The 19,854-nt window shown below is 42.3% G+C and overlaps 1 protein-coding gene across 4 annotated transcripts in view; it reads left to right on the top strand.

Annotated features, from left to right (window-relative positions):
* Nucleotides 1–19,854, top strand: part of LOC121288037 (dual specificity mitogen-activated protein kinase kinase 3-like) — a 110,672-nt gene that overhangs the window by 43,686 nt on the left and 47,132 nt on the right. For 2 of the 4 annotated variants that reach the window (XM_041206282.1, XM_041206281.1), the window contains exons 2-3: nt 9,105–9,174; nt 13,310–13,358. The exons of 1 other annotated variant lie outside the window; for it this stretch is intronic. In XM_041206282.1, coding sequence (XP_041062216.1) covers nt 9,105–9,174; nt 13,310–13,358 — 119 coding nt within the window. The remainder of the gene's footprint in view (nt 1–9,104; nt 9,175–13,309; nt 13,359–19,854) is intronic. One more of the 4 variants, XM_041206284.1, reaches the window with a different exon arrangement.

The raw sequence follows: 19,854 nt of genomic DNA, 5'->3' as shown, positions 1-19,854 counted from the left end.
TTCCAAAGACTCTCAACCCTCCGAGAAAAAATTTCCTTTCATCTCTGTTTTAAATGGGCGGCCCCTTATTTTTAAACAGTGACTCCAAGTTTTAGATTCTCCCACAAGAGGAAACATTCTCTTCACATTCACCTTTTCGAGACTCTGCAGGATTTTTTATGTTTCAATCAAGTCGCCCCTTACTCTTCTAAACTCCACTGGAGATGAGTCTAGCCTGTCTAACCTTTCCTCATAAGACAATCCAGGTATTAGTCTAATAAACCTACTCTGAACTCCTTCCAATGCATTTACAACCATCCTTAAATAAAGAGACCAATACTTTACATGGCACTCCAGATAGGTCATTGGTGAGACCACATAGTTTTCACCCAGTTCGATTCAAGAAACAGCTGAAGGCACTGGATAGTGCAAAGGCTATGGGCCCTGACAATATTCTGACGATAGTACTGAATTCTAGTGCTCCAGAACTTGCCGTGCCCCTAGCCAAACTGTCCCAGTATAGATACAAAACTGGCATCTACCTGGCAATGCAGAAAATTGCCCAGGTATGTCCTGTACACAAAAAGTAGGACAAATCCAACCTGGCCAATTACCGCCCCATCAGCCTACTCTCGATCATCGTAAAGCAATGGAAGTGGTCATCCACAGTGCTATCAAGCGGCCCATTGCTTAGCAATAACCTCACTGATGCCCAGTTTGGGTTCCGCCAGGGTTGCCCAGCTCCTGACTTCATTGCAACCTTGGTTCAAACATGGACAAAAGAGATGAACTCCTGAGGTGAGGTGAGAGTGACTGCCCTTTGGCAGCATTTGTCCAAGTGTGGCATCTAGGACCCCTAGCAAAACTGGAGTCAATGGGAATCAGGGGGAAAACTCTCCGCTGATTGGAATCATACCTCACACAAAGGAAGATGGTTGTGGTTGTTGGAGGTCAGTCCTCCAGGACATCACTTCAGGAGTTGCTCAGGGTAGTGTCCTCAGCCCAACCCTCTTCAGCTGCTTCATCAATGACCATCCTTCCATCATAAGGTCAGAAGTGGGGATGTTCGCTGATGATTGCACAATGTTCACCATTCACAACTCCTCAAATACTGAAGCAGTCCATGTCCAAATGCAGCAAGACCTGGACAATATTCAAGCCTGGGCTGACAAGTGGCAAGTAACATTCACACCACACAAGTGTCAGGCAATGACCATCTCCAACAAGAAATAATCCAAGCATTGCCCCTTGATGTTCAATGGCATTACCATCACTGAATCCCCCGCTATCAACATCCTGGGTGTTACCATTGACTGGACTAGCCATATAAATACTGTGGCTACAAGAGCAGGTCAGAGGCTAGAAATCGTGTGACGAGTAACTCACCTCCTGATTCCCCAAAGCCTGTCCACCATGTACGAGGCACAAGTCAGAAGTGTGATGGAATACTCCCCATTTGCCTGGATGAGTGCAGCTCCCTCAAGACTGAAGAAGCTGGACACCATCTAGGACAAAGCAGCCTGCTTGATTGGCACTCTATCCACAAACATTCACTCCCTCCACCACCGATGCACAGTAGCAGCAGTGTGTACCATTTACAAGATGCACTGCAGGAATTCACCAAGGCTCCTTAGGCAGCACCTTCCATACCCATGACCACTGCCACCTAGAAGGACAAGGGCAGCAGAAAGATGGGAACGCCATCACCTGGAGGTTCCCCTCCAAGTGACTCACCATCCTGACTTGGAAATATATCGCCGTTCCTTCACTGTCGCTGGTCAAAATCCTGGAACTCCCTTACTAACAGCACTGTGAGTGTACCTGCACCACATAGACTGCAGTGTTTCAAGAAGGCAGCTCACCACCACCTTCTCTAGGGCAACTAGGGATGGGGAAAAATGCTGCCAGCGAAGCCCACACCCTGTGAATGAATTAAAAAAAGATCATTCCAAAAAAAACTTCTGAAAAGCTCATATTGACAAGAGTTTTGACTAAAAGCAGCACCAAAAAAGTAGCTAAAACTAAGGAACCAAACAAACAAGACCTCCGAAAATAAGTAAAATTTCTTCCAGACTGTAAGTGAAATGAAACTAAAACTTGAGGCCAGGAAATGATATAAAAGTAAATCCCAAGACTAAAAGTAAAATTCTAAGACTAAAACAGTGAAGCCATCGATACTCACAGCAAAGGAGGCAGCCTTTTGATCTGTTGTGTCTGTGCTAACTCTTTGCTAGTATAATCTAAAACCGACCCTGCTGCCTTGCTCTCCCCCAATCCAGTATCATCTTCTGAGAATTGGAGACAGTTTAAGTGGATTTCACTAATTTGTTTTCTGATGGGAGAAATTCTGAGGAAAAGTGAAGCCATAAGTGGCTCTTGTGCTTCTCCTACTGGTTTGTTTATAGTTCTCACTTACAACTGCCAGTTACTTGTAGGTGGAGCATTGGGAGGAGGAGGAGGAGCGGTGTAGGTGGAGCATTGGGAGGAGGAGAGGTGTAGGTGGAGCATTGGGAGGAGGAGGAGAGGTGTAGGTGGAGCATTGGGAGCAGGAGGAGGAGAGGTGTAGGTGGAGCATTGGGAGGAGGAGAGGTGTAGGTGGAGCATTGGGAGGAGGAGGAGAGGTGTAGGTGGAGCATTGGGAGGAGGAGGAGAGGTGTAAGTGGAGCATTGGGAGGAGGAGAGGTGTAGGTGGAGCATTGGGAGGAGGAGGAGGAGAGGTGTAGGTGGAGCATTGGGAGGAGGAGGAGAGGTGTAGGTGGAGCATTGGGAGGAGGAGGAGAGGTGTAAGTGGAGCATTGGGAGGAGGAGAGGTGTAGGTGGAGCACTGGGAGGAGGAGGAGAGGTGTAGGTGGAGCATTGGGAGGAGGAGGAGGAGAGGTGTAGGTGGAGCATTGGGAGGAGGAGGAGGAGAGGTGTAGCTGGAGCATTGGGAGGAAGAGGAGAGGTGTCGGAGCATTGGGTTGAGGAGGAGAGGTGTAAGTGGAGCATTGGGTTGAGGAGGAGGAGAGGTGTAGGTGGAGCATTGGGAGGAAGAGGGGAGGTGTCAGAGCATTGGGAGCAGGAGGAGGAGAGATGTAGGTGGAGCATTGGGAGGAGGAGAGGTGTAGGTGGAGCATTGGGAGGAGGAGGAGAGTTGTAAGTGGAGCATTGGGAGGAGGAGAGTTGTAAGTGGAGCATTGGGAGGAGGAGAGGTGTAGGTGGAGCATTGGGAGGAGGAGGAGGAGAGATGTAGGTGGAGCATTGGGAGGAGGAGGAGAGGTGTAGGTGGAGCATTGGGAGGAGGAGGAGAGGTGTAAGTGGAGCATTAGGAGGAGGAGAGGTGTAGGTGGACCATTGGGAGGAGGAGGAGGAGAGGTGTAGGTGGAGCATTGGGAGGAGGAGGAAAGGTGTAGGTGGAGCATTGGGAGGAGGAGGAGAGGTGTAAGTGGAGCATTGGGAGGAGGAGGAGAGGTGTGGATGGAGCATTGGGAGGAGGAGGAGAGGTGTGGCGCATGTAGGTGGAGAACGTCTCTGGTTGCTATGTTGCAGCATCGTAGAGAACATTTATAAAGTTGATTTTTCTTGCAAAATCTTAAATATACTCAGTGAATAGATTTACTGTCTTCACTGACATCATGAACAGAGCAGTTCTTCCTCCTCCTGGTCAGGAATGTTTTATGGCATATCACGGATTCTAGAGTCAGAAGGAGATGAGTTCAGAAAGAGAGGAAGAAATATTCAGTATGGATGGCAAGATTCTTGAGGGTTTCCATCAACTTAGTTTCTCATGTTAGTGCTGTCACTTTTTGTGCAACTGTTGTACAGATTGTTAAATTATTTTGATCTCTCTGGTGCACCGATTGCACAACTTTGGTGTGGCAAGAAGTGGTAGCTGCTTTACACTGATGCTAAATTTGAAGTGTGAATTGGATGCCAAGGCACAACCTTGCCAGAGGTGGAGTGAGACCATCTGAGAATCATTGCACAAGACAATCCCTGTGTGAGTGATCAAGCCCTGTGTTTGCTTTGATTTACTGTAACTGCAGCATCTGTAAATAGAATCTCGTATACTACTTACTAGTAAATATTTAATTCCTGTAGAACTTAGTTTATTTCATGGGTTTGCTTCTTTCCATGCCCTCCTCACTTTTTAATGCAATTGGTGTGTGGGGGTCTGGTGGGCATGAGTTAAGCTGCCTACCCACATTGGGATCTAGTTTTGATCTTTAATGGTCTAGCTAAACAGGCCTTATTTGAAATGGATTTGCAGTTTTAACCTTCCAAAGAGGCTGCAAACCCACAACACCCATCTTCCTCTAACTATGCGCAATTTGATAATCTTGAGGCATAATGACAACAGTAGTAACATCACACAAATACAGTAGAAAGTGCCCTTCTGAGATTGGGTTCTTGGGATGTGAGCATTTATTGTCCATCCCTAATTGCTCTTGGGAAGGTACTGGTGAGGTGCCTTCTTGAACTGATATAGTCCATGTACACCCACAGTGTGAGGGAGCTCCAGGGAAGCCAGTGACCATAAGGAACAATGATATGTTTCCAAGTGAGGATGGTGAGTAACTTGGAGAGGAACTTGAAGACGGTGATGTTCCCATGTTTACTACCTCGGGCTGTTGCTTGATTAGTCTGGATAGCTCTCTGAATTTTGGCACAAGTCCCCACATGTTAGTCAGGAAGACTTCCAGGGTCAAATGGTAAGATGTGCCTTTGTCACTTCTAGTGCCTAGGATGATGCTGGGTGGTCCATCCAGTTTTATTCTTGTTTGACTTTTCTGTAGCAGTGATACAACTGTATGCCTTGCGAAGCCTTTTCAGAGAGTAGTAAAGAGTTAGACAAATTGCTGTGGTTCTGGAGTCGCATCTAGGCCAGACTGAGTAAGAGCAGCAGATTTCCTCCTCTGAAGGATATTAGTGAACCAGATTGGTTTTTGTGACAGTCTGGTAGTTTTATAATTATTATTAATGAGACTAGCACTTTATTCCAGATTTATTAATTGAATTTAAATTCCTCCAGCTGCCATGCTGGGATATGAGCTAAAGCCTCTGGCGCATTAGCTTGGGCCTCTAGATTGCTAGTCCAGTAACATGACCAATATTTTACCATCCTCCTAATTGAGGCAGTTTGGGACATTGATTGGACCTGGAAGTGCTTGATGCTGTAGATGATAAAATTGGCAAAATGTTTCAGCCCCCAGCATATCCTTCAACTGTAAAATAAATCCAACTTTGCATACATTCTGGTTTCTGTTATAATGTAGTAACTTCTCCAGAAGAGCTATCAGATAGCCAAGTATAACAGGAGGTCATTATTGTAATTCTGTTAGTGCAGGTGCCAACATCATTTTTTATCTGAAGAAAATCACAAACTTCCTGTCAGGTGCTGATGACAGAAGCAGATGACTCATTGGGATGGGGCTAAGAAACAATAGCAGTGGTACACACTGAACATTGAGTAATCCAGAGTGGGGGAAGGAATGCATTTTACTTTATGTAATCATAATTGCATCATTACTATTAAATAAAAGGGGGGAAATCTTCAAATGCTGGTCACATTTAATTCAATTTAAATGCTCATAATATAAACCAGCAATTGTAGGAACATAGGAGTAGGTGTAGGCTTTTCAGCTCCTTGAGCCTGTTCCAGCATTCAATTAAATCATAACTAATCTGTATCTTAACTCCATCTACCTAGAGTTTCGAAACCCTTGTCTAACAAAAATCTAACAATCTCGGTTTTGAAATTTTCAATTGGCCCCAAGCTTCAACAGCTTTTTTGTTGGAGAGATTGCCAGATATCCATTACCCTTTATGTGAAGAATTGAGTCCTGATATCACCCTGAATGATCTAGATCTAGTTTTGAGGTTGAGTCCCCTTATTTGTATGCCCTGACCATAGGAAGTAGCTCCTATATACCCTGCCAACTCCTTTTAATCATCTTGAACATCTCAAAAATATAATAAATAAAACTCTACAGCTGAGAAGGAGGACATTTTCCTATTGTGTATATGCCAACCCTATGAAGAAGTTATCCAATTAGTCCCAGTCCCCTTCTCTTTTCCACAGCCTTAGAATTTTTATCCCTTCAAATATTTATCCCATACCCTTTTGAAGGTTTCTTTTGAATCTGCTTCCAAGTATTTGAAGAATAAAGGATTTAATAATATACTGTGCATAAGTATTTGTGCTACCTTATCTATCTAAAGAAGGAAACCCTAAAAAACAATGAACACAAATACGGAAGGTAGTGTGACTATTTGATAGCATCACCTAACAAAGGAGTTTGAGAGAATGAAAATATAGCCCCTGAGAATCAAAAAGTAGCCCTGGAAAAAATCTCAAAGAACTTTAAAAGAAATTATTTTGACCCCTGTTCCAAAGCCGCCTCACACAACTATGAGGCACGAGTTAGGAGTGTGAATACTCTCCACCTGCCTACATGAGTTCTGCTCCAAGAAGCTCAACTTCATCCAGGCCAAAGCTGCCCATTTACTATTTACTCTCTTTTTTCGCATTCATTCCTTTCATGGGGTATGGGTATTGCTGGCAAGGCCAGCATTTGTTGTCCATCCCTAATTTCCCTTGAACTGAGTGGCTTTCTAGGCCATTTCAGAGATCATTAATAGTCAACCACTTAGCTGTGGACCTGGAGTTGCACGTAGACCAGGACAGCAGATTTCTTACCCTAAAGGACATGAGTGAACCAGATGGATTTTTCTGACAATCGATAGTTTCATGACACTATTACTGATACTAGCTTTCAATTTTGGAAATTTATTAATTATTCAAATTTAAATTCCACTAGCTGCTATGGTGGGATTTGAAGCTGTGTCCCCATTGTTATTAGCCTGGGACTCATTATTAGTCTAGTGACATTACCACTAGGCCATCATCTAACAACAGTAGAGTGTTTACAGCCTGGACCATCTACAAGGTGCACTGTGGAAATTTGCCAAGACTTCCTCAAAACCCCCTCCTAAACTTGTGACTTCTATTGGCAAGAAGGACTAGGGCCCATGGAAACACCACCACCTAGAAGTTCCCCTCCATGGCACACATCATCACGACTTGGAAACATATTACCTTTCCATCATTTTCACTGGGTCAAAATCCTGAAACCCCTTACCTAACTGCACTGTAGGAGTGCCTGACCAAATCATTTTATATTCAAGGGGATACAAGTCTAGTATCCAGAGGGCTGTGAATATGTTCAAAGCTAAGGTCAATAGATTTCTAGATAACAATGTCATTCAGGGGATAGTGCAGGAAGATAGCATTGAGGTAGAAGATCAGCCATGATCTAGTTAAAGGCGAGCAGGCTCAACGGGCAGAATGGCTTACTCCTCCAATGTTCTTAACCTGGTATAAATTTAGCCCTTTTAGCCCCAGTATCTTTCCAGCAAGTGTAAAGAGAGAGGGTGGGTTCACAGTTGCTTTCTTTTGCAGATGCTGATGTGCCTGTTGTCTACTTTTCCATTTTTCATTTCACACATGCTTAATTTATCCACTGACAGTTTTTTAATGATAGTAACCTTGGACTGAAATTTAAGAACACCTTAACTAGAGCTTTCTAAAAATCTTTATTAAGTGTCATGCCTAGTACAAGCATGTCATATTATGAACTTTCAATCAATACTTATAAAAATTGGACACAAATAAATAAGCTGTTAAAATGGCTGCCGCAAATCATGTGACTTTTGGCATTTGGACCACAGACAGTATCAAGTCTTTGGCAAATACCTAATTAAATATTGACTTGGTGAGGTAACTCATAGCCATTTGTAGAATTCATGCATCATTGTTCAAGACTATGGAGTTTCAAAACTGCCTATCTCTGTTTCATACTGGACAGAAGGGAAAACTAAAGCTCAGTGGCCACTATCATCAATGGCCTCTTGCATCCAAACTAGACAGGTTAGGCCTCAGAAGTGTTAACCCAGTGGTCATGTGATCAAAGGTGGTTTCAGGGACTGCATCCTTATTACCTCAGGGCCCAGCAGATCATCAAAACCAATTGTCAGAGGACCAGATTCGAAAGCTAGCTGGAAGTCATGTAGCGGCCAAAGTGCTTAACCTGTCCCAGTTTCAACGTTGATCTGAGAACCTACCTCCTAGATATTCAACTGCAAGAAACTTCACAGCCTATGAGCCTTTTGCTTTACAAGACCCTTCGTTCAACTTAATTCATCAAATCCATTCAATAAACCACAGGCCTGCCACGTGGGGGACTGGAAATTGTAAATCAGAGACTGAATTAATTGTAATCTGTAAAAGTGCACTATCATTATCTGTATCAAAACTTTGTGTATGTGCGCTCATGCATGTTATTGAGTGTGTGACATTGCATTTAATTCATTATTTTACTACTTTATTTTAAACTCTCAAAAGCTTACAGCTGCAACATTTAAAACGTTTAATTGGAATGCATACTCCAAGGGTAAGAAAAGACACACCTCTTTCCGTTTAAAACATACTGATTACAGGTAGCAAGAGAGTAGATACATTCTGTCTGTGATAACAGATAGACTGAGGTAGTATTGCAGGAACACACAACATGCGTTACCCAGCTATGCTTACTTGCCAATTGCAGCAACTTTGTGACACCTATCTTGATTGCAGTTTGCTGTTTAAGAGAGGGGAGAATGGTTTCATTTTTTAAACATGTCGGTGCACTGGCTGTGCAGTTCAACATTGTGTTGTCCTTTTATTTTGTTGTTTCTCTCAGTTGCAACTTAACCCCACCCCCTAGCTTTAATTTTATAAGCCAATCTCTTATGTGAGATCCCACGAATGAATAAGGAAAGGGAAAACTAAGGTTATGGTGTGAAGGAAGCAACAGAAACTGTTGCTGGTGATGTACTGGCTGTGTCCTAATAGGTTAGGGTGGAAGGGCAGGCTCATGTCGTTGGACAGTGCAGGATGGATGTTAAAGGCTGCAGGGAAGTTGAGGGGTACAAGGAAGGATAACACAGCATGTCAAAATTGTTAGCACATTGGTGACGATAAATGAACAAAGTAATTTGCATAGTGCAAGTGCAAAGGAAGAATTTGCAGTGTCAAACCCTTTGCCATGAAATTAATGTGAAAAATAGCACTCATTTGATTTTGACTTTTTTTGTTTGTTTTACAGGAAAAGTGAGGAAAAAACCTAATTTAAAAATCTCTGATGATGTCTTCAAACAGCCAGTTACCAGCCCCACGTAAGAAAACCCTGACTAAACTGGAGTCACATTTTTGCACCTCTGTCTGTGTGTTTGCATGCGTTTAAAAAAAGTAATAAAGGTTCTTCTGATGGTTTTGCAGAGAAAGACACTGCCTACCATAGCAGGTTTGGTACCTGGCTGGTGTTGATTTACGGGTGTGAGAAAAGCTCTGAGTGCTCTTGGGACAGGGATTGGCAAAAAAGATCACCTAGAGCTCCTGCTTCTAATTGCTCTCCAGTGATCCTTGCTTTAAAGAGCCTGTGTGGATGTCACAAGAAGAGGTTTAAGTGATACCTGCTAGCATTCATTGTCTAAAGATAATGGTCACTAGGCAAAGCACTAGATGGCTTACAGCACCTATGCAAACACTAATCGCAATAGGCAGCGCCTATAGGAGAGTAGGGAAGAAAGACCAGACTGGGAGAGGGAGCTGATTAATTCTAATCCTCATACTTTTTAATTCAATCTGTTTATTCCAGGAATATTGTCAATAAGGTTTTGCTCGTTTGGCAGTTTATTTAATATTCATACTCTATATCAGAAATTGAATGAAAATTCCTTTTAGCTGAGGTTGTCATTGAAAGCCATGTATTTTGAAAGATGCTAAAACATTCAGTCCGAAAGAAAATAATATGTTTTAAATCCCAAGACAGTGGTTTATATAGTCATGCAAACCTTGGGAATCTGTTGCACCTTGGAACGCTTGCACAGCCAGATTAGAATGTTTAGCTAGAATGAGTATTTGAATACATGTTTTACTATTGATCTAACTATTTGCCTGAGAATTTTTGTAGCTAACTTTATTTTATTTTTCTCCCTTCTAAAGGTTCAAGTTTGGGGACAACCCCACTGACATCAGTTGTTCTCCAGCACCTTGTCCTAATGAACCTTCAAATATTAAGCTAGAAATGAGATGGTTCAAACTTTGGTGAGGAGTGATATCAGATCCAAGTCTGATCCTGTACTCTCCTAACCTTGACATTAACACACGTGTTCTTTGCAAGAGTAATTGGCTAGCAATCAAGTATTGGAAGCCTCTTTGGTTTCCCCCAGCTCAGGGACAACAGAGGCTAATTTTAATTCCCTTACCATGGCCCCGGCTAAAATTAAATTAACTAGAAGACTGGGAATCAGAGAATTCTTTATGTATTTATGGCCTGGTTCTGTGCTGGAGAGTACCTTTACCAATCTAGTCATTAGGATAGCTGTGCATTTGCTCTCTCATTTAAGCTTTGAGGAGAGAGTTTGTCACCTGCAACGTGGCCACTGGATTTTGCATTGTAGCTTTGCATCAAATACCTGCTGATGGAATGTTTGACCAGATTTAAATATTAGACCACTGATATTTCTTAAATTATTTCTCATACTTGGTAGTGAGGACTAATTTTATTGAAAGATAATCCTGTGTTGTTTAGTTCTTATACTTTTGTATGTGTTTTAAAAAAAAAGGCTTCCACATGATCTTGGGGCCTTGCAACTTGTGTTGCTATGTGTTTGTTTTTCAAAATTAGGGAGATTGTGGATAATTTGACACCTCTGGAGAAAAAACCTTGAAGCTATTTAGTTATTCTTTCGTCTCTTTTTCAACTTGCGCATAATTTTGTTTAAACTTGTCACAAATTTATTCAACATATTCCAAATATTTACATAGTATGCTGACAACAGAAAACCTTCCATTGGCAATTTCTCCTTCCCTTCTCCATAAGGGTTGGTTGTTACTGACCTAGGTTCAATGACACCTGTGTGCTTCAGTATCTTTCCCAAGTGATTGTTGTTAATGTACGATGCATGTATAATTAAAGACAGTGACTGCTGTGTTGTTTGATTATGAGAACATCCTGATTTGATTCGGCCCCAGGCCTTGCACATGTTTGCACATGTAACAATCAGGGATGCAGCCATGACTAAAGGAAGTTGTTGCACCCTACTTACATCCTTACTACTAAGGTCAGGTAACTCAGTACAAACTAGGGATTCAACTTGGGATCTTGCAAAACTGTGTAATCTGTTGGATAATCTTTCCAAGCTGCTGGGAGAGATTGAAACAGGAATTTTTCCCTCTTGAAGGCCTGAAAGTGAAATATTCCGAATCACCTACTGTGCCTGATCTGATCAGTTGTACAGGTAGATGGTCCTGAGCAACACTGCCTTTAAATTAGCAGCCTCGCAACAACAAGAAAACTTAGAAGGATCTCTGCTCCTGTAATATTCTTTCCACTTCTGTATTGTAATATTGTGCTGGCAGCAGACCTAAATCTGTCAGTCCTTTCACTATAAGTGAGGAGCCTCCAGAGAAGCAGAGACCCACCTCAGGAGCAAAGATCCTTCTAAGTTTTCTTGTTGGATATGGCCTCTGGGTTTCAGTACATGGTACCTATAATTTTTTGCAATGTTGCACACCTGCAGTATCTTAAAGGGACGGTTTGTGAATGGCCTGCATGGTACCTTCCAGATTGCTGCGAGGCTGCTAATTTAAAGGGAATGTTGCTCAGGAGATTGTAATTTTGTTTGTAGCTGTAGGTGGTTTTTGTGTCCCTGGCCTGCATGAATCTTCCCATCCATCCAGAAGAGTGCAGCCACAAAAGAAAGTTGCATACTGTGACCTCTAAAACAACCACATATGGGAAGATCATGCATGTGCCACTTTCTCCATTGTAGGTGGTGTTGTAGAATCAGTCCAAGTGTGAATTGGGTAGATTCCCAGCCTCTGTATATTGCATAGCCTCTTTTCAATGAAGCTGTTCTCCAATGGAAGGGAATATCAGCTCTTTGTAGTGATCAGCTATACACAGTATTGGATTTTTCCTGTATATTTGCTCTCTGTGCTCAGCGAACCAAAAAATAATCTTTAATAAAAACAGAAACTGCTGGAAATATTCAAGTGGTTAGCCAATATCTGTTGAAAGAAGCAACAAAGCTAACATTTCAGTCCAATGATCTTTCATCAGCCTGAACCTTTAATCTTGTTTCTTTCACCACCGATGCTGCTACCTGACTTGCTAAGTATTTCCAGTATTTTCTGTTTTTATTTCAGATTTCCAGCATCTGCAGCATTTTGCTATAATTAATAGGCCATTGTAGGAATTCTTTGAAACTTAGAATCGTACAGCATAGGAGGAGACCATTTGGCCAATTGCACCTTTCTGGCTGTTTGAAAGAGCTATTTAATTAGAGCCTCCCGCTGCACTTATCTCACAGCCAGCATAATTTTCCTTTTTAAAAGTTACGTTTGAGTCTGCTTCCACTTTTCTTTCAGTATTGCATTCCAAATCACATTGCTGCATAAAATATTTCTTTTCATCTGCTACTTTTTTTTTTGCCAGAATCCTCTCAAATTACCGTACAACTACCAGAAGACTAGTCTCATGTATAAGCAATTCCATATTTGCCTTTGACTGGAACTCCCTGCTCAGACTTTTCAGCATGCCTGTTCCCTTGTTGAATGATAGCACTTATGTGATAATATAACGTAGGTGCTTGTTTTTCTTTGCAATTTTCCAGAAACACAGTGAACCAAGAATTTGAGGAATGTTTACAGGTTCCGTGGGCCATATGTTTAGACCCCTAGGAATTTCCTAGGCTGTCCAGATCGTGACTGGAATTTGGCTTTGAGGACATTGTTTTGGGTCTTGTTTAATGGAGACACTGTCTCTATTCAGGCGAATCCAGTAGGCAGTGAGATGTGGCTCAGGGTTTTCTGACTCACCATTCAGGGTAACAGACCAGGAAGGAGCATGTCTAGATGTGGCCAGTTTTTTTTCTCCAAACTGCCAAGAGCCCTATGTACTACTTGCTTTATCTCCCCTTCCTATGACTCTATTCCCTTAGACTCCACTATAGTCCTCTTTAAGATATGTTTTTATTTGTATGCCATCCCACTTGGAGAATACCCTTAAATCTGGAAAATTGTTGATTTTATATTTCTATTTTCTACCATTTTGCACTTTTTCTCTCTCTCTCTCTCTCTCTCTCTCTCTCTCCTGAAACCTTTTCTCACATTTTTGAAATCTGACATTCAAATGTTTGTTCTTTGTTAATGTACCAACATGTTTTACAGTGGTGTCCCTCTTTTTGTTTAATTAATACATTTTATGGGAGCTTAAATATATTTCTGTTCAAATTTATTTTCTAGGCCACCCCGCGACCTGGATTCCAAAGCATGTATTACAATTGGAGATCGAGTAAGAATTTTTTTTCCTGTTTAAAATACAATGTTTGAGATGATTTACAACCTGTATCTGTTTATTTTAAACGGAGTCAGTGGGATCTCTTAAGTTTTATGACTAATTTGGTGCATAAAACCATGGTTGCAAACAATTTGATCGTTTAACGACAAACACTGCATACTAATCCATAGAGTTTTGAATCGTCAAGCTATGTTGTACTGTAATATAGAATGAGCTTGATAGATTTCTGTAGTGAACAAACTCCAAGGTTAGATGCTGTTAATTTTCAGTTGAGATATCATTAAACCAAGGGCCGTCTGCCCTCGGGTCGAATTTAAAGATCCTGTGGCATACTTTCAAAAAAGAGCAGGCAAGTTCTCCCCAGTGTCCTGGCCAATATTTAGCCCTCAAAAAACAGCTGATCTAGTCTAGTCATTATCCCATTACTGTTTGCGGGACCTGGGTATGTGCAAATTAGCTGCTGTGTTTCCTACATTACGATGGTAACTACACTTCTAAAGTACTACGTTGGCTGTAAAGTGCTATGGGACATCCTAAAGTGGCTACAGGCACTATAGAAATACAAGTTCTTCTTGGCCTCTGTTTGCCTGAAGGTGTGATGCACGTTATTTAGAGTCTAGAAAAAAAGTTTGGCAAGTTCTTGACGCAGGAAAGTGGTAGATGGATAATGAATGATAGATGGTAATTAGCTATCACTCCTTACTGAATTCATTGATGAGGGAACATGTAGATTTGCATTACATTACTGCTTTGGGCTCTGTTAAATTAGGCTATAATTTGCGCTGCTTGATGCACCTGCATTGGTGGGATTGAAGTGCAAGAAGCTCTAAGATTAGCAGTAATGGGGCAGGTAGTGAACTGTACCCTTTGCCTTTTAAGTGTTGACTCTGTGAAATACCCAGGAGTTTTATTGGCCCCAGGTGCTCACACCTCGATTTGAACCTGTCTGGTTTGCCTCAAATTTCATCAACTTGTCAAATAGTGAAAAAATTCAAGAAAAGCAAGACTGCCCAATGTGCCTCTGAGGTGCATTATCCTGGCATCTGCTAAACACAGATAATTGATTTTGCTGCAAGTGGATGTGAAATCTCAGCGAAATGTCATTTTTCATTTGTTTTCCTCTAGTGAAAAGGGAGATGGAAATAGTTTCAGAATGTAAGAAACTGGGGGAATTAGTGGGATTTTGAAGACTGAAGAGCAAAAGTCAGAGTAAACACTGGGTGAGGGTATATAAAAAGTGCGATTGATAGTGACAGAACTTTCAGACTCGCAAAGGCCACATCATTTAAGAGGGTACAAGAAACTCTTGGGGGATAAAATCTTTTCATCGTACATTTTCTGTGCAATTTAAGAGTTTACATTCTGCGCTAGCGATGATGGTGACAATTGCAGACATCCCTAAAGAATTCTAACGTTCTGCAATGTTCGTATTATTGAGGTTGAAAACTAATTTCGTAATCATATAGGGAGTTGACAGGAACTGGCAGACTGAGCTGATATTAAAGAGGCACCCAGTCATTTCTCTTTTTGAAATTTGATTGATCTGAGAGCTGACCTAAAAAAAATCTTATTAAAAGCTTTATGTTGTTGCACAGCAGGGAGTGCACTCAGCTGGTTAGGGTTGGTTATTTATTTCCTTTTCAGTTGCCTATGTGTAGTATGAAATTCTTTTTGTCTCTATAAATAGATTGATGCCAATAAAATGGTTGAAAGTTGTAACTGGCTGGATATAAGGTGAACAAGTCAAACAGCAGGTCAGCTATTGGGTTCATAGAAGCTGTCACTTATACAAAATTGTTTCTGGTGACCCATTCACTTCACAAAACTGTATTTTATGAAAATCAGGTCATAAAAAGACCAGCGATCTTTCATTTTTATTAGTTCCTCCTTTTCCAATTTTATCCTATTTGAGAAAGAAGAGACTGAGTTGAGGGGACAGAGCAAGGCTGTGGGATCAGATTTGAATTGCTGTAGCAAAGAATTGTATAACCTCTGGGCAGGGTGGCCTCTTCCTGCACCATAAAACCCTGTGAATCCTTTTTTTGAAGACATTTATTCCTTTTGTGGTTTCAGTAGCAGTTCCTTGCATGTAAACCTGGATAGAGTTGACAGGTTATTTCATTTGGCAAGCAGCTGAACTTGACCTCGGATCTCATCCATGGTTACACTAGTGTTGGTTAGATATTGGTTAGGAGCAAAAAGCCTAGCTGATTTCCCCACCCCCCCACCCCTCTCGCTATACCAGGACCAAGTGGGGCCAGTTGTCAGCCCCTACGACCTATACTGAGCATACACTGGCAATTGAACCTGGAACATTGTGGTCTGCCTGGCTGTTCCTTTTATGAGCTGCCCCCCTGAATACCAATTTAACTATGGTATAGTACTTTCCTTTTAGGGGTTCTGCTGAACTGTACAGCTATACTAAATATAGAATAAGGGACTGATCTAATATCAAGGGAGTGCCTAACTAATTAGATATTGTAGTAAAATGACATCATTTGTATTCCTGTAGCTTTTCCTGTCTGCAATTAAATCACGGTGCTGGCATTTAGCTGACCAACTAGGTTATTTTAAGAAAGGACGAATTTTGGATGGGATGACTTGGAATGTTTCTTTTCCTACTAGTTCAATAGTGCATTGAGCAGTTCAAACACTTATGGAACTGTTTTATTCAGCCACTGATCCTTACTTTGGCAATCTTTATAAGACCAGACATAGCCCAAGTCCAGACTATTCAGCCTGAAGTAAAAGTCAGTATATAAAAAATACACCAGGAGTATTGTTACGATCCCCATAGAGACCAATAACTTTTAAAAAGAAATTTGAACTTCCAGTGAATGGCTGAAAGGATCATACAACAAGATTTCAAGTTTTAAGATTATTACTGTAACGCATTAACTAAAAGCAACATTGACTAAACAGTTTCAGGAGGCAACTTATACTCTAAACTCTTTATAATTTAAAATGACCAAAAATTTCTTTCTCTGGTTATAATTTACAATAAATCCTCACATAAAGTTGTGGTTGCATTCCTGGAAATCATGACTTTAAGCGAAACAACTCTTTGTGAATCATGGGTTCCTATAGGAATCATTGTCAAAGTTGGAGTTGGGTTTCCTGGCTCTCGCTCTTGCTCTCGCTCCCCCATCTCCCGGGCAGTGACTTAATAACCCGAGGCTCTGGCCAACTCCTAGTCCGAAGCTGCATCTGGACCTGGTGGCTGGACTGCTTCTTGACAGTCTGTAGGGGGACTGTATCCCTATCCCACCCCATAGATCAATCCTGGGGGAGTTGCGGTTGGAGCCAGCACGTTTGCCTGCCTCTCCCCCTCCCCCACCCTGCTGCTGGTTACTCACACTTCACCACCTGAAGCTGTGTTCCTGCTCCCACATCCCAGGCCTCGCTCTCCCTTTGCAGCCATGGCCTCTGGTGGGGGTGGGGGGGTTGTTGGCAGGCAGAGTGCAAATAACCTAAAATCGAAAATAATGACACAAATCGGAAAAGCAGGCCCTAGAGAATAAACAATAACAATGTTAAGTGAGGTGACTTTGGGACCAGCCCAAAGTGATTCTTAGCTCCTTTTTCCTTTTCCAGCCGAATAACTTCTATTCCCTGAACTGACTTTCATGGTGTGGGGATCCTGGAGATCCCTCCCTTTAGCCAAAGCTAGGCAAATCTTCCAGCTTCATTTAAACCCTCACAATTTGGTCTCTTCAGTCCAAGCTCGAGCTCCCAGCCACATTTTGTGTGGTGAGCAATGAAGATTTGCTGCCTCTCTCTTTACCTCTCTTATTCTTGTAGATTGACGCTGTCTGTGAGACTCAGTGATATTTAGGAAATCAGTACTGACCCTACATTGGATTCCTTGGGTAGAAATGCTAATTAGCTATCCTCTGGACCCCCAACTCCAAGACCTGACATTCCTAACACCTCCTTAGGACTTATAGACTAAGGCTTGAAATCTGTATGAAAATGTCAGCAAGAGGCTTGAATCCGGAAGTCCCACCCCAAACTTGGCCTCCACCATTTTCACAGGGGTTTGTGGGGGGGAGGGGTGGTGGGGGTGTTTAAGTAACACATTTGTGGTTCATGGAGGCAGCTGCCCATATAAATCAGCAGTTGCCCCTGCTTTTGTGATTTTGGTGAGGTAGGTGGCTGAAATATGACGTGTGCAGGTTAGACCTGGTAGGTGTAGGTCTGAACCTTGTGGATTAATTTGGATAGCCAGGGTATTCTTTTGGAGAGGAAAGGTACCCCTTTGGATATGATCTTGGGACACCTTTGGAATTGCAACGTGATTTTGCATAAAGAATGCATAAACTCAATGGAACCGTTAAAGAACTGTCAAGCTATCAAAGGATTTAATTCTACTGTGCTTTAAATTAAAAAATTTGTGGAGTTTAAAAAACCTGTTTGATATTTCACTTTGTTTACATAAGACTGAGGGTTATCATTATAGGATTTGTGCTGCATGATTTGACAATCTAACATGATCACAGTGGGGTGTTTGTTGAGGGAGCAGTTTGACTGACAGCTCCATGTGGTTCTAGAGTAGAAATGTTTGTTTTCCTAAGAGATTAGTTGAAGGAGTTTCTATATGTTGAATGTTTGTTTTATCAATTAGTGTTTCTTTTAAATAGTGACATCAGTAGACACTATTTTTATGTCAGCATGGCTCCTGAAGTTTGCCCATGGTGGATACTAGGTAAGTTGGCATGCTGGAAGGGCAAAAGGTGGGGGCATGGTTTGACATGTGTTGGCACCAAGTTGGTATAGGGGTTATGATTGGGGGCATGTGTTGGCATGGGGGATGGATAGAGGACCACAGGGTGACATTGTGGTTAAGAAGCGCCATGGTGTGTGGGAGGGCATGAGGTGACATGGGTTAACATGGATGGGTCATGGGGAGTGTGTTTAGGGAGGGGGATGTGAGGACTGGAGGGATTTTTTTGTTATTTTTGAATAAATTCAACAAAGTGCTAGAGCACAGAGATGAGGCATTCCACCTAGCCTGCCTTTGCATCTGCACTCGTTCTGGGGGCAGTGGGCCCAACTTCCAATCCAGCCCAGCCTCCTCCTCCTCCTCCTCCTCCCCCCCCCCCAAAAAAAAAATGAAAATTCCAACTTCTGGGCCTTTTTCCTGGGTCTGGTTTGCAGGGCTGGGATATGTCCTATCTCCTGGGTCGAGGGGAAATAAAATCCAGACCTAACAGTGTCTCCTCCTTCAGCACAGCCGTTCTGGTCATTGTTTATAGATGTGATTATCTTCATCATCTTTCCAGTAAAACAACCTGGTCCCATCCTGCCCCCCACACCCTCTTGATCTTTAAAAACCAAGCCATCCAGGCTTCTTGTCAGCAGCATTCAGACTAGGCCGCATGACCCCCTTCATTCCTCCATTTTACCCCAAGTTAAAGATACCACCCCAAAACTTAATTTTATTGCTACACATGCAAAGTTTTATATGTTCAGGATTACATCAACTGTGTCTATGTTTCTCTAAGGTGCCTTCTTGCATAAACTCCTGCATTCTAGCATTCTTGGCTACACCACAGTGTTAGACCTAATGTACATTTCTGAAAGCAAATATGGAGTGTTTAAAAGGTAGCCGGGGGGGCGGGGGGGTGGGGGGCGCGTGGGGGGGGGGGGGGTGCGCGGCAGGTGGAGGAAAGATAAATTTTTGTTCCTTACTTTATATTGATCAAGAAAATAGGTGAATCATCTTTAAATTGCTCACGGTGAGTTGGGAGAATATGCTTTTTATAATGGCGAGTGTATATGCAATACATATACAAGTGGGTTCTATCCAGTAACATGTGGTTTTATTATTGGATAGACTCCATTGGCAGTCACTCTGGTACATCGCAAGACAATACGACATCCCAGAATGGTGTATTAACATCTTCAAAGCCTTAAACAGCAACTCCAGCTGCTGCATTAAGACCAGCACGGGCATCACAGACTCCTTCAGCAACATCACAGGAGTACGGCAAGGTTGCATACTCTCCCCATTCCTTTTCCTTTTGGTTATCAATTTCATCATGAGGAAGATGATGGTAGTGCAGATTTCTGGCATCCCATGGCAACGCCACCAGTTGACTGACCTGATTTTCGCAGATGACCTCAATTTGCTGGCCGAAGAATCGCACAGGCTCCAAGGCATAACCACCAGTCTTGAGAGTAGCAGTGCCAAGGTTGGTCTACGCTGCGAGAAGACCAGTACAGTGACAGCTGGATGGCAACAAGGCCTTCCCACCCCCTTCGGGCAACAGAATATTGAGGACATTGACCACTCCTTCTACCGAGGATAAAACATCTTCCGGGAGATCGACATAGAGATCGATGTCCACACAAGAAGTGGCAAAGCATCATCGGCCTTCACAGCGGCTGCACGCAGTCTGAGCAGTCAACACCATCAACACAGCCATGAAGCTGTGATTCTAATTGTCCGTAGTAGCATCAACTGCATCTATACCAGTGAGACATGGAA

The sequence above is a fragment of the Carcharodon carcharias genome, chromosome 15, assembly GCF_017639515.1.
Source record: "Carcharodon carcharias isolate sCarCar2 chromosome 15, sCarCar2.pri, whole genome shotgun sequence".
Taxonomy (NCBI): domain Eukaryota; kingdom Metazoa; phylum Chordata; class Chondrichthyes; order Lamniformes; family Lamnidae; genus Carcharodon; species Carcharodon carcharias.
The sequence above is the reverse complement of the archived record's forward strand: the minus strand, read 5'-3'. Positions and strand labels throughout refer to the sequence as shown.